Source organism: Globicephala melas, chromosome 2, assembly GCF_963455315.2.
Source record: "Globicephala melas chromosome 2, mGloMel1.2, whole genome shotgun sequence".
Taxonomy (NCBI): Eukaryota; Metazoa; Chordata; class Mammalia; order Artiodactyla; family Delphinidae; genus Globicephala; species Globicephala melas.
This window is the reverse complement of record NC_083315.2, coordinates 57,259,332-57,285,688: the sequence shown is the minus strand read 5'-3', so window position 1 is coordinate 57,285,688 and position 26,357 is coordinate 57,259,332. Positions and strand designations below refer to the sequence as shown.

The following is a 26,357-nucleotide window of genomic DNA, read 5'->3' as shown; positions in this document are numbered from 1 at the left end:
CCTTACACCTAAAGCAATTAGAGAAAGAAGAACAAAAAACACTCAAAGTTAGCAGAAGGAAAGAAATCAAAAAGATCAGATCAGAAATAAATGAAAAAGAAATGAAGGAAACAATAGCAAAGATCAATAAAACTAAAAGCTGGTTCTTTGAGAAGATAAACAAAATTGATAAACCATTAGCCAGCCTCATCAAGAAAAAAGGGGAGAAGACTCAAATCAATAGATTTAGAAATGAAAAATGAGAAGTAACAACTCACACTTCAGAAATACAAAGGATCATGAGAGATTACTACAAGCAACTATATGCCAATAAAATGGAAAACCAGGAAGAAATGGACAAATTCTTAGAAAAGCACAACCTTCCGAGACTGAACCAGGAAGAAATACAAAATATAAACCGACCAATCACAAGCACTGAAATTGAGACTGTGATTAAAAATCTTCTAACAAACAAAAGCCCAGGACCAGATTCTATCAAACATTTAGAGTATAGCTAACACTTCTCCTTCTCAAACTCTTCCAAAATATAGCAGAGGGAGGAACACTCCCAAACTAGTACTACGAGGACACCATCACCCTGATACCAAAACCAGACAAAGATGTCACAAAGAAAGAAAACTACAAGCCAATATCACTGATGAACATGGATGCAAAAATCCTCAACAAAATACTAGCAAACAGAATCCAACAGCACAGTAAAAGGATCATACACCATGATCAAGTGGGGTTTATCCAAGGAATGCAAGGATTCTTCAATATACACAAATCAATCAATGTGATACACCATATTAAAAATCGAAGGAAAAAAACGATATCATCTTAATAGATGAAGAAACATCTTTCGGCAAAATTCAACACCCGTTTATGATAAAAATCTTCCAGAAAGTAGGCATAGAGGGAACTTACCTCAACACAATAAAGGCCATATATGACAAACCCACAGCAAACATTATTCTCAAGGGTGAAAAACTGAAACCATTTCCACTAAGGTCAGGAACAAGACAAGGTTGCCACTCTCACCACTATTATTCAACATAGTTTTGGAAGTTTTAGCCACAGCAATCAGAGAAGAAAGAGAAATAAAAGAAATCCAAATCATAAAAGAAGAAGTAAAGCTGTCACTATTTGCAGATGACATGATACTATACACAGAGAATCCTAAAGATGCTACCAGAAAACTACTAGAGCTAACCAATGAATTTGGTAAAGTAGCAGGATACAAAATTAATGCACAGAAATCTCTTGCATTCCTATACACTAATGATGAAAAATCTGAAAGAGAAATTAAGAAAACACTCCCATTTACCACTGCAACAAAAAGAATAAAATATCTAGGAATAAACCTACCTAGGGAGACAAAAGACCTGTATGCAGAAAATTCTAAGACACTGATGAAAGAAATTAAAAATGATACATACAGATGGAGAGAGATACCATGTTCTTGGATTGGAAGAATCAACATTGTGAAAATGACTATACTACCCAAAGCAATCTACAGATTTAATACAATCCCTATCAAACTACCAGTGGCATTTTTCACAGAACTAGAACAAAAAACTTCACAATTTGTATGGAAACACAAAGGACCCCGAATAGCCAAAGCAATCTTGGGAAAGAAAAATGGAGCTGGAGGAATCGGGCTCCCAGACTTCAGACTATACTACAAAGCTGTAGTAATCAAGACAGTATGGTACTGGCACAAAAACAGAAAGATAGATCAATGGAACAGAATAGAAAGCCCAGAGATAAACCCACGCACATATGGTCACCTTATTTTTGATAAAAGAGGCAAGAATATACAGTGGAGAAAGACACCCTCTTCAGTAAGTGGTGCTAGGAAAACTGGACAGCTACATATAAAAGAATGGAATTAGAACACTCCCTAACACCATACACAAAAATAAACTTAAAGTGGATTAAAGACCTAAATGTAAGGCCAGACAGTATAAAACTCTTAGAGGAAAAAATAGGCAGAACACTCTTTGACATAAATCACAGCAAGATCCCTTTTGACCTACCTTCTAGAGAAACAGAAATAAAAACAAACAAATGCGACCTAATGAAACTTCAAAGCTTTTGCACAGCAAAGGAAACCATAAACAAGACAGAAAGACAAGCCTCAGAATGGGAGAAAATATTTGTAAACAAAGCAACTGACAAAGGATTTATCTCCAAAATTTACAAGCAGCTCATGCAGCTCAATATCAATAAAACAAACAACCCAACCCAAAAATGGACAGAAGACCTAAATAGACATTTCTCCAAGGAAGATATACAGATTGCCACCAAACACATGAAAGGATGCTCAACATTACTAATCATTAGAGAAATGCAAATCAAAACTACAATGAGGTATCACCTCACACCAGTCAGAATGGCCATCATCAAAAAATCTACAAACAGGGGGACAAGGGGAAGATGGCGGAAGAGTAAGACGCGGAGATCACCTTCCTCCCCACAGATACACCAAAAATACATCTACACGTGGAACAACTCCTACAGAACACCTACTGAACACTGGCAGAAGAACTCAGACCTCCCAAAAGTCAAGAAACTCCCCACGTACCTGGGTAGGGCAAAAGAAAAAGAATAAACAGAGACAAAACGATAGGGACGGGACCTGCACCAGTGGGAGGGAGCTGTGAAGGAGGAAACGTTTCCACACAATAGGAAGCCCCTTCGCGGGCGGAGACTGCGGGTGGCGGAGGGGGAAAGCTTCGGAGCCGCGGAGGAGAGCGCAGCAACAGGGGTGCGGAGGGCAAAATGGAGAGATCCCCGCACAGAGGGTTGCTGCCGACCGGCACTCACCAGCCAGAGAGGCTTGTCTGCTCACCCACCGGGGCGGGCGGGGCTGGGAGCTGAGGCTCGGGCTTCGGTCCCAGCGCAGGGAGAGGACTGGGGTTGGCAGAGTGAACACAGCCTGCAGGGGGTTAGTGTACCACGGCTAGCCGGGAGGGAGTCCGGGGCAAAGTGTGGACCTGCCGAAGAGGCAAGAGACTTTTTCTACACTCTTTGTTTCCTGGTGCGCAAGCAGAGGGGATTAAGAGCGCTGCTTAAAGGAGCTCTAGAGACGGGCGCGAGCCGCGGCTAAAAGCGCGGACCCCAGAGATGGGAATGAGACGCTAAGGCTGCTGCTGCTGCCACCACCAAGGAGCCTGTGTGCGAGCACAGGTCACTATGCACACCCCCCTTCCGGGGAGCCTGTGCAGCCTGCCACTGCCAGGGTCCCGGGATCCAGGGACAACTTCCCCGGGAGAATGCACGGCGCGCCTCAGGCTGGTGCAGCATCACGCCGGCCTCTGCCGCCGCAGGCCTGCCCCGCACTCTGTGCCCCTTCCTCCCCCCCGGCCTGAGTGAGCCAGAGTCCCTGAAGTAGCTGCTCCTTTAACCCTCGTTCTGTCTGAGTGAAGAACAGACACCCTCCGGCGACCTACACGCAGAGGCGGGGCCAAATCCAAAGCTGAACCCCAGGAGCTGTGTGAACAAAAAAGAGAAAGGGAAATCTCTCCCAGCAGCCTCAGAAGCAGCGGATTAAAGCTCCACAATCAACTTGATGTACCCTGCATCTGTGGAATACATGAATAGACAACAAATCACCCCAAATTGAGGAGGTGGACTTTGCGAGCAAGATTTATGATTTTTTCCCCTTTTCCTCTTTTTGTGAGTGTGTATGTGTATGCTTCTGTGTGAGATTTTGTCTGTATAGCTTTGCTTCCACCATTTGTCCTAGGGTTCTATCCGTCTGGTTTTTTTTTGTTTTAATTTTTTTCTTAATAATTATTTTTTAATAACTTTATTTTATTTTACTTTATCTTTTCTTTCTTTCTTTCTTTCTTTCCTTCCTTCCTCCCTCCCTCGCTTCCTTCCTTCCTTCCCTCCTTTAGACAACGAATCATCCCAAATTGAGGAGGTGGACTTCGAGAGAAAGATTTATGATTTTTTCCCCCTTTTCCTCTTTTTGTGAGTGTGTATGTGTATGCTTCTGTGTGAGATTTTGTCTGTATAGCTTTGCTTCCACCATTTGTCCTAGGGTTCTATCCGTCCGTTTTGCTTTTTAAAAAAATTTTTTTCTTAATAATTATTTCTATTTTAATAACTTTATTACATTTTATCTTACTTTATTTTATTTTATCTTCTTTCTTTTTTTCCTTCCTTCCCTCCTTCCTGCCTTCCTTCCTCACTCCCCCCTCCTCTCTTCCTTTCTCTTTCTTTCTTTCTTTCTACTTCTACTAATTCTTTCTTTCTACTTTTTCTCCCTTTTATTCTGAGCCGTGTGGATGAGGGGCTCTTGGTGCTGCAGCCAGGAGTCAGTGCTGTGCCTCTGACGTGGGAGAGCCAACTTCAGGACACTGGTCCACAAGAGACCTCCCAGCTCCACATAATATCAAACGGCAAAAATCTCCCAGAGATCTCCATCTCAACGTCAGTACCCAGCTTCACTCAAAAACCAGCAAGCTACAGTGCTGGACACCCTATGCCAAACAACTAGCAAGAAAAGAACACAACCCCACCCATTAGCAGAGAGGCTGCCTAAAATCATAATAAGTCCACAGACACCCCAAAACACACCACCAGATGTGGACCTGCCCACAAGAAAGACAAGATCCAGCCTCATCCACCAGAACACAGGCACGAGTCCCCTCCACCAGGAAGCCTACACAACCCATTGAACCAACCTAAGCCACTGGGGACAGACACCAAAAACAACGGGAACTACGAACCTGCAGCCTGCAAAAATGAGACCCCAAATACAGTAAGATAAGCAAAATGAGAAGACAGAAAAACACACAGCACATGAAGGAGCAAGGTAAAAACCCACCAGACCTAACAAATAAAGAGGAAATAGGCAGTCTACCTGAAAAAGAATTCAGAATAATGATAGTAAAGATGATCCAAAATCTTGGAAATAGAATAGACAAAATGCAAGAAACATTTAACAAGGACCTAGAAGAACTAAAGATGAAACAAACAACGATGAACAACACAATAAATGAAATTAAAAATACTCTAGATGGGATCAATAGCAGAATAACTGAGGCAGAAGAACGGATAAGTGACCTGGAAGATAAAATAGTGGAAATAACTACTGCAGAGCAGAATAAAGAAAAAAGAATGAAAAGAATTGAGGACAGTCTCAGAGACCTCTGGGACAACATTAAACACACCAACAGAAGAAGAGAAAAAGAATGGGACTGAGAAAATATTTGAAGGATTATAGTTGAAAACTTCCCTAATATGGGAAAGGAAATAGTTAATCAAGTCCAGGAAGCACAGAGAGTCCCATACAGGATAAATCCAAGGAGAAATATGCCAAGACACATATTAATCAAACTGTCAAAAATTAAATACAAAGAAAACATATTAAAAGCAGCAAGGGAAAAACAACAAATAACACACAAGGGAATCCCCATAAGGTTAACAGCTGATCTTTCAGCAGAAACTCTGCAAGCCAGAAAGGAGTGGCAGGACATATTTAAAGTGATGAAGGGGAAAAAACCTACAACCAAGATTACCCTACCCAGCAAGGATCTCATTCAGATTTGATGGAGAAATTAAAACCTTTACAGACAAGCAAAATCTGAGAGACTTCAGCACCACCAAACCAGCTTTACAACAAATGCTAAAGGAACTTCTCTAGGCAAGAAACACAATAGAAGGAAAAGACCTACAATAACGAACCCAAAACAATTAAGAAAAGGGGAATAGAAACATACATATTGATAATTACCTTAAATGTAAATGGACTAAATGCTCCCACTAAAAGACACCGATTGGCTGAATGGATACAAAAACAAGACCCATATATATGCTGTCTACAAGAGACCCACTTCAGACCTAGGGACACATACAGACTGAAAGTAAGAGGATGGATAAAGATATTCCATTCAAATGGAAACCAAAAGAAAGCTGGAGTAGCAATTCTCATATCAGACAAAATAGACTTTAAAATAAAGACTATTACAAGAGTCAAAGAAGGACACTACATAATGATCAAGGGATTGATCCAAGAAGAAGATATAAGAATTGTAAATATTTACACACCCAACACAGGAGCACCTCAATACATAAGGCAAATACTAACAGCCATAAAAGGGGAAATCGACAGTAACACATTCATAGTAGAGGACTTTAACACCCCACTTTCACCAATGGACAGATCATCCAAACTGAAAATAAATAAGGAAACACAAGCTTTAAAGGATACATTAAACAAGATGGGCTTAATTGATATTTATAGGACATTCCATCCAAAAACAACAGAATACACAATTTTCTCAAGTGCTCATGGAACATTCTCCAGGATAGATCATATCTTGGGTCACAAATCAAGCCTTGGCAAATTTAAGAAAATTGAAATTGTATCAAGTATCTTTTCCGACCACAACGCTATGAGACTAGATATCAATTACAGGAAAAGATCTGTAAAAAATACAAACACATGGAGGCTAAACCATACACTACTTAATAACGAAGTGATCACTGAAGAAATCAAAGAGGAAATAAAAAAATATCTAGAAACAAATGAAAATGGGAACACAACGACCCAAAACCTATGGAATGCAGCAAAAGCAGTTCTAAGAGGGAAGTTTATAGCAATACAATCCTACCTTAAGAAACAAGAAACATCTCGAATAAACAACCTAACCTTGCACCTAAAGCAATTAGAGAAAGAAGAACAAAAAAACCCCAAAGTTAGCAGAAGAAAAGAAATCATAAATATCAGATCAGAAATAAATGAAAAAGAAATGCAGGAAATGAGAGCAAAGATCAATAAAACTAAAAGCTGGTTCTTTGAGAAGATAAACAAAATTGATAAACCATTAGTCACACTCATCAAGAAAAAAAGGAAGAAGACTCAAATCAAAGAATTCGAAATGAAAAAGGAGAAGTAACAACTGACACTGCAGAAATACAAAAGATCATGAGAGATTACTACAAGCAACTGTATGCTAATAAAATGGACAACCTAGAAGAAATGGACAAATTCTTAGAAAATCACAACCTTCCGAGACTGAACCAGGAAGAAATAGAAAATATAAACACACCAATCACAAGCACTGAAATTGAGACTGTGATTAAAAATCTTCCAACAAACAAAAGCCCAGGAACAGATGGCTTCACAGGCGAATTCTAACAAACATTTACAGAAGAGCTAACACCTATCCTTCTCAAACTCTTCCAAAATATAGCAGAGGGAGGAACACTCCCAAACTCATGCTACGAGGCCCCCATCACCTTGATACCAAAACCAGACAAGGATGACACAAAGAAAGAAAACTACAGGCCAATATCACTGATGAACATAGATGCAAAAATTCTCAACAAAATACTAGCAAACAAAATCCAACAGCACATTAAAAGGATCATACACCATGATCAAGTGGGGTTTATTCCAGGAATGCAAGTATTCTTCAATATACACAAATCAATCAATGTGATAAACCATATTAACAAGTTGAAGGAGAAAAACCATATGATCATCTCAATAGATGCTGAGAAGGCTTTCGACAAAATTCAACACCCATTTATGATAAAAACCCTGCAGAAAGTAGGCATAGAGGGAACTTTCCTCAACATAATAAAGGCCATATATGACAAATCCACAGCCAACCTCGTCCTCAATGGTGAAAAACTGAAAGCGTTTCTACTAAGATCAGGAACAAGACAAGGTTGCCCACTCTCACCACTCTTATTCAACATAGTTGTGGAAGTTTTAGCCACAGCAGTCAGAGAAGAAAAGGAAATAAAAGGAATCAAAATCGGAAAAGAAGAGGTAAAGCTGTCACTGTTTGAAGATGACATGATACTATACATAGAGAATCCTAAAGATGCTACCAGAAAACTACTAGAGCTAACCAATGAATTTGGTAAAGTAGCAGGATACAAAATTAATGCACAGAAATCTCTTGAATTCCTATAACCTAATGATGAAAAATCTGAAAGTGAAATCAAGAAAATACTCCCATTTACCAATGCAAAAAAAAGAATAAAATATCTAGGAATAAACCTACCTAAGGAGACAAAAGACCTGTATGCAGAAAATTATAAGATACTGATGAAAGAAATTAAAGATGATACAAATAGATGGAGAGATATACCATGTTCTTGGATTGGAAGAATCAACATTGTGAAAATGACTCTACTACCCAAAGCAATCTACAGATTTAATGCAATCCCTATCAAACTACCAGTGGCATTTTTCACAGAACTAGAACAAAAAATTTCACAATTTGTATGGAAACACAAAAGACCCCCAAATAGCCAAAGCAATCTTGACAACAAAAAACGGAGCTGGAGGAATCAGGCTCCCGGACTTCAGACTATACTACAAAGCTATAGTAATCAAGACAGTATGGTACTGGCACAAAAATAGAAAGACAGATCAATGGAACAGGATAGAAAGTCCAGAGATAAACCCACGCACATATGGTCACCTTATCTTTGATAAAGGAGGCAGGAATGTACAGTGGAGAAAGGACAGCCTCTTCAATAAGTGGTGCTGGGAAAACTGGACAGGTACATGTAAAAGTATGAGATTAGATCACTCCCTAATACCATACACAAAGATAAGCTCAAAATGGATTAAAGACCTAAATGTAAGGCCAGAAACTATCAAACTCTTAGAGGAAAACATAGGCAGAACACTCTATGACATAAATCACAGCAAGATCCTTTTTGACCCACCTCCTAGAGGAATGGAAATAAAAACAAAAATAAACAAATGGGACCTAAGGAAACTTCAAAGCTTTTGCACAGCAAAGGAAACCATAAACAAGACCAAAAGACAGCCCTCAGAATGGGAGAAAATATTTGCAAATGAAGCAACTGACAAAGGATTAATCTCCAAAATTTACAAGCAGCTCATGCAGCTCAATAACAAACAACCCAATCCAAAAATGGGCAGAAGACCTAAATAGACATTTCTCCAAAGAAGATATACAGACTGCCAACAAACACATGAAAGAATGCTCAACATCATTAATCATTAGAGAAATGCAAATCAAAACTACAATGAGATATCATCTCACACCAGTCAGAATGGCCATCATCAAAAAATCTAGAAACAATAAATGCTGGAGAGGGTATGGAGAAAAGGGAACACTTGCACTGCTGGTGGGAATGTGAATTGGTAAAGCCACTATGGAGAACAGTATGGAGGTTCCTAAAAAACTACAAACAGAACTACCATATGACCCAGCAATCCCATGACTGGGCATATACCCTGAGAAAACCATAATTCAAAAAGAGTCATGTACCAAAATGTTCATTGCAGCTCTATTTACAATAGCCCAGAGATGGAAACAAGCTAAGTGCCCATCATCAGATGAATGGATAAAGAAGATGTGGCACATATATACAATGGAATATTACCATAAAAAGAAATGAAATTGAGCTATTTTTAATGAGGTGGATAGACCTAGAGTCTGTCATACAGAGTGAAGTAAGTCAGAAAGAGAAAGACAAATACCGTTAGCTAACACATATATATGGAATTTAAGAAAAAAAAATGTCATGAAGAACCTAGGGGTAAGACAGGAATAAAGACACAGACCTACTACAGAATGGACTTGAGGATATGGGGAGGGGGAAGGGTAAGCTGGGACAAAGCGAGAGAGAGGCATGGACATATATACACTACCAAATGTAAGGTAGATAGCTAGTGAGAAGCAGCTGCATAGCACAGGGAGATCAGCTCGGTGCTTTGTGACTGCCTGGAGGGGTGGGATAGGGAGGGTGGGAGGGAGGGAGAGGCAAGAGGGAAGAGATATGGGAACATATGTATATGTATAACTGATTCACTTTGTTATAATGCAGAAACTAACACACCATTGTAAAGCAATTATACTCTAATAAAGATGTAAAAAAAAAATCTACAAACAATAAATGCTGGAGAGGGTTTGGAGAAAAGGGAACCCTCTTGCACTGTTGGTGGGAAGTAAATTGATACAGCCACTATGGAGAACAGTATGGAGGTTCCTTAAGAAACTAAAAATAGAACTACCAAACAACCCAGCAATCCCACTACTGGGCATATACCCTGAGAAAACCATAATTCAAAAAGAATCATACACCACAGTATTCATTGCAGCTCTATTTACAATAGCCAGGTCATGGAAGCAACCTAACTGTCCATCAACAGATGAAGGGATAAAGAAGATGTGGCACATATATACAATGAAATATTACTCAGCCATAAAAGGAAATGAAATTGCGTTATTTGTAGTGAGGTGGGTGGACCTAGAGTCTGTCATACAGAGTGACATAAGTCAGAAAGAGAAACAAATACTGTATGCTAACACATATGTATGGAATCTAAAAGAAAAAAGAAAATGGTTCTGAAGAACCTAGGGGCAGGACAGGAATAAAGACACAGATGTAGAGAATGGACGTGAGGACACTGGAAGGGGAAGCGGAAGCTGGAATGAAGTGAGAGTGGCATGTGCATATATACACTACCAAATGTAAAACAGATAGCTAGTGGGAAGTAGCCACATAGCACAGGGAGATCAGCTCGTGCTTTGTGACCACCTAGAGGAGTGGGATAGGGAGGAAGGTGGGTGGGAGATTGAAGAGGGAGGAGATATGGGGATATATGTATTTGTATAGCTGATTCACTTTGTTATACAGCAGAAACTAACACACCATTGTAAAGCAATTATACTCCAATAAAGATGTTAAAAAAATAATAATACGAAACAGTCTCTTTGCAATCAACCTTTGGAAAGGGACAAAATATTTGAAAATCATATATCTGATAAGGAGATAATATCCAGAATATGTATAGAACCCCTACAACTCAACAAGAACAAAACCCCCAAATAACCAAATTAAAAAATTGGCCAAGGACTTGAATACACATTTCTCCAAAGATGACATTAAAATGACTAACAAGCATATGAAAAGATGTTCAACATCACTAATCATTAGAGAAATGTAAATGAAAAATCACAAGATGGGGACTTCTCTGTGGCACAGTGGTTAAGAATCTGCCTGCCAATGCAGGGGACATGGGTTTGATCCCTGTTAAGGGAAGATCCAACATGCCGCGGAGCAACTAAGCCCATGTGCCACAACTACTGAAGCCTGCGGGCTCTAGGACCCATGTGCCATAACTACTGAGCCCGCATGCTGCAACTACTGAAGCCCACGCGCCTAAAGCCCGTGCTCTGCAACAAAAGAAGCCACCACAATGAGAAGCCTGCACACTGCAAAGAAGAGTGGCCCCTGCTTGCCCCAGCTAGAGAAAGCCCATGTGCAGCAATGAAGACTCAACACAGCCAAAAAAAAAAAAAAAAAAAAAGCTAGCTACACAATCTTTAAAAGAAAAATCACAAGATACCCCCTCAAACCCAGTAAGATGGCTACTATTAAACAAACAGAAAGTAGCAAGTGCTGGCAAGGATGTAGAGAAGTTAGAACCCTTGTACAGCATTGGTAGGAATGTAAAATGGTACAGCCGCTGTGGAAAACAATATGTCAGTTCCTCAAAAAATTAAAAATAGAATTACATATGATCCACAAATTCCAATTCTGAGTATATTTCCCAAAGAACTGAAATCAGGATTTTAAAGAGATATATTAGCACACCCATGTACATAGCAGCTTTATTTACAAGAGGTATAAGCAACACAAATGTCCATCTATAGATGAATGGATAAACAAAATGTGATATATACACAGAATGGAATATTATTCAGCCTTAAAAAGAAAGGAAATTCTGATACAGGCTACAACATGGGTGAACCTTGAGGACATTATGCTGAGTGAAATAGGCTAGTCACAAAAAGACAAATACTGCATGATTCCATTTACATTAGGTATCTAACGTAGTCAAACTCACAGAAACAGAAAGTAGAATGTGGTTCCCCAGGCCTGGGGGAAGAAAGAAATGGAAAGTTGTTCAATGGGCATAGAGCTTCAGCTCTGCAAGATGAAAAAGTTCTGGCGATCTGTTGCACAACAATGTGAATATACTTAATATTACTGAACTTAAAAATGGTTAAGATGGTAAATTTTATGCTATGTATTTTTTAAACCACCATTAAAGTTTTTAATTATTAAAAAAAACTACAATTGAAACTATCACCCACAGAGATGGCATCTGAAATTTCAACAACAAAACAAGGAGTTTGTAATAAGTTGCATCAAATAAAAACTTGAACTGAACAAAACACAGCAAAAGGCTTCAGGATTTTCATGAGGTATTGTTAAAGAGAAAAAAGGGATAGAAAAGAGACTATAACGTAATCCTACTTTTGTAAAATAATCAATTATTAAAATCTATCTATATCTATCTACCTATATAATTATATACGCCTGAGGAAAATTATGGCATTTTGCATACTAAATCAACAAGGGTAATTAACAAGGGTTATATGGGGGGATATTCATGTGGGTTAGGGAAGGAGGGAGAGAGAAGAGATGGGAAAGGGAGAGTACAAAAAAGGAAAGGGGGAAAATACCAAACTCAATGAAAAAAATAATTCTCAAGTAGCCACACTCCTCAGATAGGCTACAAGTTTCTTATACTCTCCCACATCTCAGTGTGTGTTCAGCACACAGGAAGACTGCTGACATTAGGTAAAGTTTTGACATTACTTAGTTATTGGAATAAAAGTGAAAAAAATATATATATATAAAATTTTTTTTGTAGAGGGAAGGATTATTTATTTATTTATTTATTTTTGGCTGTGTTGGGTCTTCGTTTCGTGCGAGGGCTTTCTCTAGTTGCGGCAAGCGGGGTCCACTCTTCATCGCGGTGCGGGGGCCTCTCTTCACCGTGGGGTGCGGGCCTTTCACTATCGCAGCCTCTCTTATTGTGGGGCACAGGCTCTAGACGCGCAGGCTCAGTAGTTGTGGCTCACGGGCCTAGTTGCTCCGTGGCATGTGGGATCTTCCCATACCAGGGTTCAAACCCGTGTCCCCTGCATTGGCAGGCAGATTCTCAACCACTGCGCCACCAGGGAAGCCCCATGAAAAACTATTTTTATATAAGAACTGGACCTTAGTAGTAAGGTGGATGGTGCTATCATCTTTCACCATCTATCTTTATGATTGGTGCTTGAGCCATAGGTCAGGCCCCTTGGTTAACTGATTTTTTTTCTTTTTTTTTTTTTTGCGGTATGCGGGCCTCTCACTGCTGTGGCCTCTCCCGTTGCGGAGCACAGGCTCCGGATGCGCAGGCCCAGCGGCCGTGGCTCACGGGCCCAGCCGCTCCGTGGCATGTGGGATCTTCCCGGACCGGGGCACGAACCCGTGTCCCCTGCATCGGCAGGCAGACTCTCAACCGCTGCGCCACCAGGGAAGTCCGGTTAACTGATTTCTTATTTTTCATTTCTACTAGTTAAGAAAATCCTATGGCTTCCCTGGTGGTCCAGTGGTTAAGACTCTACACTCCCAATGCAGGGGGCCCAGGTTCGACCCCCTGGTCAGGGAACTAGACCCCACATACCACAACTAAAAGATCCTGCATGCTGCAATGAAGGTCTTGCACACAACAGAGAAGATCCCACGTGCCGCAACTAAGACAAGGCGCAGCCAAATAAATAAATAAATATTAAAAAAACAGGGAACTGAAAAAAGACCTTGAGTGCTGCATCATATGGGCTTTATACGGGCTTCTATCCCAGTGTCCTTCAAGCCCAGTCCCTTCACCCTGAGTCCTACTGACTCTTTCTCCTGTCCATCTCTTCTGTCTTTTCCTCCTCCGCAAGCCCAAGGAATTATTTCCTCCTATCAAGGAAAAGCTGTGCTCTAACATTATGTAGCCTATGCTAAGTTGCCCTCTACGGTCCAAGTTTTTGAAACTGAAAAAGGCAAAAATGAACTCCTAGACCCACTGTCTGCTGGCACATCACGTTCCTTCTCTGAAGTATGAGCACAGAATTAGCTAGCTTGAGCAGGTAGGGGGAAGAGCCAAGAGGTAAAAGGAAAAACCAGGAACAACATAAAGAGGGCATTAATATTTCAAAAATATGATCTTGTCACATTGACATCCTCAAAACTAAATTTGATAGATCACTTCTAACTATTCAAGATATGACTGTGCCAAGGAGCTACGCTACTTGAGAACATCAGAAATCAGAAAAAATGGCATTATTAATGTCGTGAAAAAAATGTTTCTCTCAAATCCCACAAGTTTAAGACCTCATGTGTGCACTTTTCCCCTTGAGAACCAAGACAGTGCAATGCAGAAAAGCAGAGGCTTACACAGAGTGCCCATTTCTTCATGAACCAGGCTGAAAGACACGCCTGTGCCTGTGATCTGCTCTTATTCACAACTGTTTAATATCTCCTTCAACACTGAACCGAGATCAGGAAGCATGCTGTCCCCACCAGCTGCTCTCTGTGAATGAAAGTGCAGGACCCGGCCACGCCGTGCAACACCGCTTACTTGCAGAGCTACACCCTTCCCTGCTGCCCACAGACTTGGTGCTGTCAGAGCTGTTCTCAACACCCTTTTCCAGTCTACATCAGAGATCACAAAAGGATCCAAAAGGAATTTAAAATCTCTTCTTCTGTAACCTGAGTCCCCAGGGATAAAAATAAAATGCCACCCGGCACACCTCCCTCATACGTACCAGGCATAAACCAGAGGATGATTCATGCTCTGCATTTAGTGGTTTTGTCTAACCAAAAAGCAAAATACCAGAAAGCACACAAGTGATAGTAATAGCTCTTCCACTTGGCATGCTATTAACACCATGCGACAGGGCTTCCCTGGTGGCGCAGTGCTTGAGCGTCCACCTACCGATGCAGGGGACACGGGTTCATGCCCTGGTCCGCGAGGATCCCACATGCCGCAGAGCGGCTGGGCCCGTGAGCCATGGCCGCTGAGCCTGCGCGTCCGGAGCCTGTGCTCTGCAACAGGAGAGGCCACAACAGTGAGAGGGCCGCGTACCACAAAAAAAAAAAATACCATGTGACATCTAGCACTGTCATTTATTAATTAATTTATTTATAATATATTTATTTATTTATTTTTGGCTGCACTGGGTCTTTGTTGCTGTGCGCGGGCTTTCTCTAGTTGCAGCGAGCGGGGGTTACTATTTGTTGCGGTACGTGGACTTCTCATTGCGGTGGCTTCTCTTGTTGCAGAGCACGGGCTCTACGTGCCCGGGCTTCAGTGGTTGTGGCTTGCGGGCTCTAGAGTGCAGGCTCAGTACTTGGGGCACACAGGCCTATCTGCTTTGCAGCATGTGGGATCTTCCCAGACCAGGGCTCGAACCCGTGTCCCCTGCACTGGCAGGAGGATTTCCAACCACTGTGCCACCAGGGAGGTCCCTAGCACTGTCATTTAATAAAGGGACTTTAGTAATAGTCACTCTGCTTTCTCTTCTAGCAGAATAACTTGTGCCTGGCTTCACAAGCTGCTTACCACTAGCAGGCCTTAAAGACCTTTTGGGTGCATGGAAATCATTCTACTCTGAATGTCGTCTCTGGGATCTTGGCCTCTTCAGCAACAAAATTCATTAATTTTGTACTGTAAAGTTATTTTATATTTATTCAAGAAAATAACTGGTTCACCAGAGAGGCTGCTATCCTTTGAAAATGTCACAAATGCTTTCTGGGCTGCCATTATTTGACAAAGTTTCACAATAAAATAACCCCTGGGTACTGGGGAATGGATTACTGATAGGGTGAAATCTGATTGCCAGCTAATCATTGTTTTGCTTTCCTTTGGGGGGAGTACATGTGAAATCACCATATCTGCAGGTACATTTGTCCCAACACGTATAGATTTATACTCTGTACACACACTACATTATAGCAAAATTCTGAATCGTACATTACTATTCATCACTATTTTCGAGCCACTGATCCATTTTTTAAAAATGGAATATAATGCAATAGCTAATGTCAATAACTACCCTTAAATTACATGAAGCCTGGCGAAACTCCACAAGGTTAACATGTTAGCAAGGACAATTCGTTACATATACATTCTTTAAAAATGCAAACATTGGGCTTCCCTGGTGGCGCAGTGGTTGAGAGTCTGCCTGCCTGCCGATGCAGGGGACGCGGGTTTGTGCCCCGGTCCGGGAGGATCCCACATGCCGCGGAGCGGCTGGGCCCGTGAGCCATGGCCGCTGGGCCTGTGCGTCCGGAGCCTGTGCTCTCCAGCGGGAGAGGCCACAACAGTGAGAGGCCCGCGTAACGCGCCAAAAAAAAAAAAAAAATGCAAACATTAAGAACACAATGGCACACACATGTTTAAAAAAGCACAATTAATCTTACATTTCAAGTATGTAAAATGTATGCAAAAAATATCATTCCAGTGCTGACCACCTGATAGACCTCTGGGATGCTTTGCGTTTTCAGGACACACTTTCAGAAACACCAATCAAGCACAGTCTTTCAGAAACTACTGGCTTAAGCACATCTAATCCTTACTTTGGCAGGGAATTTTTTTAGGGTACCCAACAATTACTTTTAGTAATTTTTCAGGAGGCTTATAAAATTGCACTCAACAGTGCAGATTCTAGAAATTCTACTCTAGTTCTCCATTTATTTACAACAGAGAATCCCAAAAGGTCATTTTGAAGGGTACAACAACTAAAATAAGCTTAAGGAAAAAGAGAGATTGCTTTCACGGAATCTGTATCTCTATACAGACCTCTCCTCTCGGTCCACACCTGAATACCCATTTCCCAAAAAAATTTCAAGTCATTTAGTGAAACCACACATAGTTTCAAAAAAATGTAATCTCGCTCATTAATTTTAGTATGAAGAGGAAGGGACATAGAATCACAAAGCTGAAAGCTTTAATTTGAATACTCAGCACCACCAGTTACCTGTTAACCTCCATATGTCACAGTTCTCTAATCTATATGAAATCAACATGCGCAAAACCAAATTCATGATCTTCCCCAAAATGGTCCCCTGATGGTGTTCCCCATCACAGTGAGTGGTCCCAGCATCTGCCTAGTTCCACAACTTAAAAACCTAGGAGTCATCTTTCATACCACCTGCATTGCCAATCCACAAGGAAACTATTGATTTTACCTCCTAAATATTTCTCAAATCCATCCACTTCTTAACAGCTTCATGGCCACCATCCTAGCACATGCTATCTGCATCTGTCATCAGGACAAGGGCAAGCCTACTGCCCTAAGTGGTGTCCATGCAATTTCTTAGCCCCCTCCAACTGGTTCTCTGCACTGATACACAAGTGATCTTTTCAAAACACAAATCTGGTATTACACCCTGGCTTAAAATCCTTCTGTAGCATTCCATTAAGATAGACCAAAATCCTTAAGGCCAAACGCTGCCCGGTCTGTCCCCTGCAGCCTCTCCCCTTTGCTCTCTCCAGCTACATGGCCAGTTCAGCTTCTCAAACACACAACACTATTCCCTCCTGTAAGGAGTACTCTTCTTCCCTTCTGAGATGTCCTCCCTCCCCTTCACCTAGCTAACTCCTACTCATCCTTCAAATCTCAACTTCTTCAGGACTCTGTCCTGCCTCCAAAGTCTCCATTAGGTTCCTCTGCAGAGAACCGTGTTCCTTATCTGGGGTGTAATTATACAATCTTGGATGTATCTGATTAAAGTCTGTCTTCCCCACTGTGGTGGAAACGAATGGCAGCAGGTAATGTGTTTTATTCACCATCATAACCCCATCACCCAACAACATACTGGCACATAGTAGGTGCTCCATTTGTTGAATGAATATATGAATGGGTAAAGGAGTCAGTACCATCTGATGATTCCCATTTATCTGTAATAATTCAGAATTTCATCATTGGTTGTGAAAGCAACTGTCACAAGAGATACACAATTTTGCTGTTAAGGATTACGAGTCACTAGACAGCTTCTTGCAGTTAGAGAGACGTTGTTTTACTCAGATTTGAATATGAAGAGAGTTAATATAACATACTAGCTAAGAACTCAGGATTTTAAGTCCACAGGTTGGGTTCTATCTAGCCTCTAATACTTACTGTCTGACCTGAAGGCAAGTTACCTAACCTCTTGGCATATTAGTTTTTTCATCAGTAAAACTGGTCTAAAACAATACCTACCTAATAAGGTTATTGTGAGGATTAAATAAAATTGTTCCTATAAATGCCCCCACAGAGTCATTCTTATTAGTCCATATATGATTGCTAAAGTAATGATACCTGACAGACCTCAAAAGGCAAACACACAAAAATATTACCACAAAAGCAATCACTGCCTGCAGAGCTACTGATTTCTACCTAAAACTTCCATGATAGCCCAAGAAAGATCATCTACCTACAGATTAATCTAGACAACAGGACCTTGCAAAAAAAAAAGAAGGAAGAACATGTCTGTGGCATCAGGCACTCTCAACACAGTGCAATGACAGTTCAGTGAATAGCTCTCCTCAAGTCTATATCCTTTACAGCTAGTAACAATAAGTAGAATACCAACCTACTAACAGCACATAAATCACATATCTCAGAAAAACAAAGAGAACCAAACTGTGAAGCACACTGAAAATAGGACAAGAACAACAATAAAAATAATTAATGGGCAATTCTTCTGAAGTAGTTAAAAATACAAGAGAAAAACTAAATTAAATACGTAAAAAGTGCAAATATATATACCGCCATTAACTCTGAGAAATTTAAATTTGGGTTTTACAAATCCATTTGTAACTCCAAGTATCATTACTCTGGTATTGTCTCAGGTTTGAGGAATTAAAAGAATGACTTATCGAAGAAATTTCACTTTTAAGTCACTTACTGAAACCACATATATTTTCAAAGAAATGTAACCTTGATCCTTAATTTTAGTATGATGATTAAGAAACGGCACAAAACCGCAAAGCTGAAAACCATAATTTGAACACTTGGCACCACTAAATAGGTGTTAAATTCCATATGTCCCCATTTTCTTTTCTTTTTCTTTAATATTTACTTATTTATTTATTTGGTTGCACTGGGTCTTAGTTGCGGCTTGCGGGCTCCTTAGTTGCGTCCAGTGGGCTCGTTAGATGTGGCATGCAAACTCTTAGTTCTGGCATGCATGTGGAATCTAGTTCCCTGACCAGGGATCGAACCTGGGCCCCTTGTATTGGGAGCGCAAAGTCTTAACCACTGTGCCACCAGGGAATCCCCCCCATTTTCTAATTTACAGAAATAAGGATATCTGTTGGCAAAATGTTGAAAACTGTTAAATGGCAAGAACTCTTCAGTTTGTTATACTTGAGGATTTTTGTGTATGTTTGAGTTTTTCCACTATAAAACATTAATAAAAGGGATAACTTCTGCTTTGCTGCCTCACTTGTTATGCGGAAAAAATGAAAAAGTACCTTATCTCACTATGTCAGGTAGTGTCTAAGGTAGTTTAAAACTCTTTTTAAAGTTTGTTCCACTAAATTCGGTAGGTAGCTAAATAGATAAGGATTTTTAAAACCAATTCTAGGAAGATAAGACACAATAGTGTCCTCTATTGGCATTCTTCCATGAAGAATCATGATTTTCTTATCAAAAAGTATTGAAAAAAGTCAGCCAAGGTGTTCTGCAGCTAAATATGAATAATAGTAGTCCTTTGCCAATCTTTAGATAAAGATAAATTAACAGACAACACCTGCTATAATTTTAATTTTTTTCCATAAATTCTTCTTAAATCTTTAGCATCTGCTACAACCTGAGTATATTAGAGCCTAACATGTAATACCTAGTTTAGCTCATTCATTCATTCAACAATTGTTGAGTGCCTGCTTCCCATGCCAGCCTCTGTTAGGTGCTAGAGGTAAAGCAGAAAACTCTGGTGCCTGCCTTCCTGGGGACAAGTTTGCATATTCATTTACTTTCATCATATCATAATTATAAACTGTATGGCTATGCCGAGAACACCCCACAATGTGAAGGGCACCCCCTGCATATGTGAACATGGCTGCAGCCCTGAAGTCTAACAAAGAATTTCTCAACTCAACACTATTGACAGTTTGGGCTAGATAGTTCTTTGTTACACGGGGCTGGCTGTCCCATGCACTACAGGATGTTTGGCAGCATCCCTGGCTTCCATCCACTGCATATACCACTTCCTCAGTGTGACAACCCCAAACATGGCCAAACATCGCCAAATATCCTCTGGTGGCGGGGAGGGAGGGACGCACAAAACTGCCCCTGGTTGAGAGTCACTGGTCTAACAACAGTAGCTAGTAAGCAGCAGATGTAGAAGTAGAACCCAGATTTGTTTCTGTTCTCAAAATAATATTTAGGGACTTCCCTGGCCATCCAGTGGTTAAGACTTCGCCTTCCAATGCAGGGGGTGCGGGTTCAATCCCTGGTTGGGGAGCTAAGATCCCACTTGCCTCGTGGCCAAAAAACCAAAACATAAAAAACAGAAGCAATGTTGTAACAAATTCAGTAAAGACTTTTAAAATGGTCCACATTTTAAAAAATCTTAAGAAAAGTAATACTTTAGTGACAAAAGTAATGTATGATCATTGTCAAGATTCCAACCAAAAGCACATTAAGAGTAGGAAATCTCCCTCTCCTCCTCCTTATCTCCCTTCCTGCAAGGCTAACCACTGTTAAGTCTGTTGTGTACACATCTTAAAATACACACACACACAGAGGAAGAACAAATGTTTTCTTTTTAACTTCTGCGACTTGCTTCTGTCATTCAATTCTCTAGGTCAATGTACATCCATCCATCTCACTCTTTCTTCATAAGCCGCAAAGCGGTCTGGGTTATGGGTGTATCATAATTTATGTAAGCTTTCACCACTGGTAGGCATTTATACAGTCTTTAGTTTTTGGTTATTTCTAACCATGCTACAGTGGAAAAATGCTGTAGTTAACATCCTTGTACAAGGACTTCTATGACACCAACTCGCAGGAGTAGAACTGCTGAGTCAAGGTATACATGTTGTAAATTTTGCTGGTTACTGCCAATAGCCTTCCCTTTCTCCTTTACAGGTCACCATAGGAAGAAATAAGATAACGTATCTAAAAGGTTTGTAACAGTGACATATATTATATATACTCAATTCATAATTAAGGCATTCCTAGAGTAATCTTTCCCTACAAGTCTGCTTGTATGTTTTTTAAGTTAACAAAAGTGTCTTGTATACCTTTTTTAAAGATCCTCTCTGCAGCAGTGCTAGGAGGGCTATTTTAAGCAATAGCAAGATAAAAAAGTGAACATAACCAAGCATTTTGTAAACAAGAAGAAATGCATACTATATCCAACATTTTCAATGTGGCAAATAGGTATGCTTACCAGTCATTATTTTAAGTGTTACAGATGAAATGCAGAGGGGTTTTTTTTTCACTCTAGGATTTTCATTGTATTTTCTATTGATTTTTATCACAGAATTATCGGATAAAGTTTCTCTGTAACTGATACGCTTTAGCAAACCTAATTTAACATCTTGCCCTCTCAGAACACTTGCAGTAAGAAAATGACCTTAGGCAGTGTTAAATTTAGGTCCAGGCAATAGTTTTCAAGAAGAGACAACTTGCACACTTTAAAAGTTTAAGCACCATCAGATTGAATAAATGCAGAGTTCACTATCGTAATTTGACACCTCTCAACAGGCAATAAATATGTATTATGAGCTAATATATTTACAGTGTCATGAACTAAAACACCCAATGGAACATGAAGTTGCCTCAGTTCACTACAGCCTGTGTGACCTTGATTAAGACTCTTGCAGGGCTTCCCTGGAGGCGCAGTGGTTAAGAATCCGCCTGCCAATGCAGGGGACACGGGTTCGAGCTCTGGTCCAGGAAGATCCCACATGCCGCGGAGCAACTAAGCCCGTGCACCACAACTACTGAGCCTGCGCTCTACAGCCCGTGCTCCACAACAAGAGAAGCCACCACACTGAAAAGCCTGTGCACCGCAACGAAGAGTAGCCCCCGCTCGCCACAACTAGAGAAAGCCCACGCATGGCAACTAAGACCCTAACGCAGCCAAAAATAAATAAGATGAATAAATAAACTTAAAATATTAAAAAAAAAAGACTCTTGCAAATTTCCTCCTTAGGATTGTCCAAATATGAATGAATAGTGGGGACTGGAAGGAAACATGGAAATGGGAAGACAGCTCTATTTGTTAGGCTGGTGGGATAGTGCTTAGTTTCTATTGGCCTTATCCTGTTTGGGCTATATAATTCATTGTAAATTCTCTGTTTCCATAGTTACTATCACTGGATCCTCTTAAAAATCCATCCAATTCATATGAATGGGAAACTGTCTACAACCTTGCTACTCAAAGTGTGGTACTCTGACCAGCAGCATCTATATCACTCGGGGCCTTGTGAGAAATGCAGAACCTCAGGTCCCACCTCTGAACCAGTGCCTGCATTATAACAACATCCCCAGAGGAATCCTGTGCACATTAAAGTTTGAGGAGCCCTGGTCTACAAGACAGAGCAGTGATTCTCAAGGGTGGGGGAAGAGGGAGACAATTTTGTCCCCAAAAGCCCATTTGACAATATCTGGAGGTATTTTTTGGTGGCTGCTACTGGCATCTCGTGGATAGAGGCCAAGCTTCCTGCCAAACAACCTACAAGGCAAAGGACAATCTCCCATAACAAAGAAATATCCGGCCCCAAATGTCAGAGGTTGAGAAGCGCTGACTGAGAGGAAAAGCAGTTTTGCCCAACCCCACATATACACTGTTGATCGTAAAATAAAAAGAAATATCAGAAGTTCATATTGTCCTTTTTGTCAGAATTCAAATATTCATATTTAATTCCTATTTTTATTGGTAAAAGTCTATATTTTATAATTCTTCTTTAGAAGAAAAGAACATGAGGTCACTGAATTAAACACAGGAGAAATAATATCATCCTTCCCCAAAATGGAAACAGAACATTTAAATTAAAATTTTAGTAACAGAGCAGACTAGTTTTATATTGTCATTATAAAACGATACCTATGCTGTTCTGGAGAGCAGTTTTCTAAAGAAACAAATTGTAACCTTTTTTCCAAAACTATTCCAGTATTAACAACTCTCATCGTCAAGACATGCTTATTTAATATTAAACTTAAAATTACATCTGAAAGAATTTAATTGCAATTCTTAGGGGAGAAAAATAATGCTTTTAGAAGAAAAACGTTTTGTACTTAAATTACTGTGCTAAAAACTCATATCCTAATTATAAAAATTACTTACTAGATCTAATTTGTAGATTATAGGTTAAAAAAAACCCTATTCTGAGAAATGACTGAAAACCTTTTTGAAGTTCCATCCATAAGCTACATTTACAAACTCGTCTGAAACGTTTCAGGAGATACACAAATAAAACCCTATCTTCCAGGTGCTTAGTCTAGCTCATAAAGCATACTTAGTATTTGCAAGGAAACAAAAATAATTTTTAATTTCAAATTAAACTGCATGAAAAGTTTATATCCTTACATAAGGCATCCAGATACTCTTTTGGATATAATCATAACAAAAGTAGAGAGGACAGTCGCTATATGTGTATTTCTATTAGCTTCTTAAGATGTTAATGAAAATGACTAAAGGTGAGAAGAAAAAGAATCTTTCACAGCTCTCATTTTCTATGAAATAATTATTTTATTTTCCTTTGAATGAAACAGAACTCAGCCCCTACATATACTAATAATAAAGTTTCAACCATTGAAAATGTCACACAACTACACAGCTAAGAAATATAACTGACTAATGACTATCTAATTTCCATAAATCACTCTTGTAATCATGGTCAGGTCAGTTTAAAAGGCTCGTATTATCTTAATATACTAGGTTAATTATCTATACTTTAATACAGACAAAATTGCCTCTTGAGTATCTTTCACAGCTCTGTAACCTTCCACCAGCCAAATAAGTATGGCTGCTGGCAGACTAGACATTTTCTTTTCCTAGAGATTGGCTCACAGAAAATCACAAAGAAGAGTTATTAAGATCCTGAGATGAATATGAAAACAATAAAATATAAAATTAATTATAGTTGGAAGGACCTGAAATCCATCCACTACCACCTTCTAATTTTAAAAATGGAGAACTAAAGGTTCAGCAAGGTCAAGCAATATGCCCAAAGGAAACACAGCAAATTAATGACAGGTCTCCCAATTCCAGACAGTACTTCAGCAGTTTTACACAAAAGCATATTAACAATTAGGAGCAACTGTGCAATTCCATCATTCTTTCAACATCACTTTGTTCTTCAAATGATCACTTACTAAGAGCATCAGAATCTTGGCATTTTAGAGTCTGAGAGGGAAGCTTTTCATGATCCCTCCTCTTACAGATGAGGAAACTGATATCCAGAGAGATCTTACTGTTCCATTCATTCATCCACAAACATTTACTGGACTGCTGCAATACGCTAGGTTTTAGAGATACAAAGATACACATAAGATCACAGTTCTTAAGGAGCTCATGTGGGACCAAGAGAAAAAAATATATAAATGTAATCCAACAAGATGGTTATTATAAGAGAGGTATTCACTAAGAAGAGTGGGGGCAGGAAGGAATTAATCAGCTCGGATTGTTTGGATATAACACTGTACACCAAGCATGAACAGATAGCTATTTACACCATTTAATCTTGCCTACAATGTTTTATATTAAAACAGATGAAAGAAGTTCCACTTTCACCAAAAGGAGTAGAGACTACTGTTTTCTAGAGTGCCAGGCAGAGTGCCTGGCATTTCACACGTATTATTTAATCCTGAAAATGACTCAGAGGTAAGCAGTATTATCCCCATTTTTCAAAGAAGGAGGACCGCTGAGACAAGCTTGTCCAAGTCAAGATACACCAGAGTTATAATTTGAACCCAGGTTTGCCTGGCTCCAAAATCACATTCCTTTCTTTCTGTTAAACTATGACTCTCTCTGCACAGGATTTATTTGTTTAAATCATCCTCCACGTTCTTCCTCTACAGTCTTCGTTAAGCAATACACCCTGCAATAAATAATTCTAGTCTTCAAGATTATCACTTCCTAGAATCAGGAATCAGAGTTTAAAAACCTTAAGGAAGGAAAAACAAGAAAAGGTTCTGCTTATACCCAAATAAAGTTTCCTCACTCATAAAATTTGAAATACTGGTGTAGTGGACTTCAGCTTTTACCTCTTGCTTAAAGGAGTCTTACTTTTTCTATGTTTAGATCACACCATAGGTGCTCCATAAGTAGTAGTATTTTTCTTCAAGGTGTTGAGAGGGCAGACTCAAACTTTCTGAAGCTTTGAATTTTAAAAAGAACTAAGCATTTTCTTTTGTTGTTTCTATTCCTGTCCACAACATTTTGAAATAGAGAAGGCTGGGGAAAAGCTCTATTCCAAGATGCTAGGGAGGAATTTAGGATGCAAATGGTTAGCCCTCTGCCCAGCCTTCTACAACTAACATGTTTCATCTTCGGGCAAAAGGGAAGATTTCAAATGCTAAGGGGCGAGTTGGGGAGGAGGACGGGGCCAAGGGGTAGAAGATCAAATCCTAATCCCTAGTATTAAGTCCAAGGAGCCTTCACAGTTGCCTGTGAATAAAGTAACTACGTGGGAAGCCCAGCTGAAACCAAGGAAGGAAAGCCCTGCTGGATAACGACAGCATCTTTTATTGAAAAAGTTGTATCGAAGTACACAGCAGTCTCCAGCGATGCCGGTCGTGGAACAAAATTCAAAGAGGCCTTTTCTCTGCATTTAAATGAACACATCTGAGCATTTAAACTGAAACCTCACCCCAAACCCCCAGGAGAAAAATATAACCGCCCTCCGTATAACAAGATTTTCGGTGCGGGCCGCAGCCTCGCGGCTCTCCGGGCACCGGCGTGAAGCTGCCCCGGCCTCCCCGCGGTCCCCGCCCGGCGCACCCCGGCGGCCCTGAGCCCCGCCGCCCGCTCCGAGGACGAACCCACGGACCGCCATCCGTCGCCCAGGCTCACCTCCGGGCACGCCGCCTTCCGCGCCCTCCGGACCCCAGCGCCCGGCGACCAGCTGAAATACGAGGAGGAAGTGGAGCGGGCGGTGCCCGAGGCTGAGGACCCTGCGCTCCGACCCCCGCGCAGCCATCGCCCGGGACCCGCGCGGGAATGCAGGGAGCCGCCTCGCGACGGCCGCGTGGGCAACGCGGACTCGAGGGACCGAGCCGGGAGTGTGGGTTGGAGCCAAAGGCTAGCAGCGGCTGGGGAGGGGCTGACCGGCTCCTCAGCCGAAGCCGGAGTAGCCTCCACTGCCCGCCGGATTTGGGCGGGCTCTGGGCGCGAGAAGAGGCTCAGGAAGCCTAGCCCCGCCCAAACCCCGTCCCCGCCCACCTCCTGTTCCGCCCAGCCCCGCCTCGTCGTCTCTGGCCCCGCCCCTCCTACTCATAGCCTCGCCTCCGTTCCGCCCAGTCGTTCCCCAGGCCCGGGTTTTGGCCCCACACTATCCATTCTAGCTCCGCCTTTTTCACACCTGGCCCCTCCTCACCACT

General features: G+C 40.8%; 1 protein-coding gene across 4 annotated transcripts in view; it reads right to left on the bottom strand.

The window, feature by feature from the left end:
• Positions 1-26,129, bottom strand: part of CHRNA5 (cholinergic receptor nicotinic alpha 5 subunit) — a 61,427-nt gene extending 35,298 nt beyond the window's left edge. The window contains exon 1 of one of the 4 annotated variants that reach the window (XM_070044863.1): positions 25,831-26,129. Coding sequence is in view for 2 of the 4 variants with exons in the window: in XM_030874875.3 (XP_030730735.2) it covers positions 25,831-25,957 (127 nt within the window). In the remaining 2 variants the exon portion in view is untranslated. Of the gene's footprint in view, positions 1-14,752; positions 14,812-24,131; positions 24,262-25,830 lie in introns of those variants that run through there. The other 3 variants (XM_030874875.3, XM_060293945.2, XM_060293948.2) reach the window with 3 other exon arrangements.
• Between the last annotated feature and the right edge of the window lie 228 nt (positions 26,130-26,357).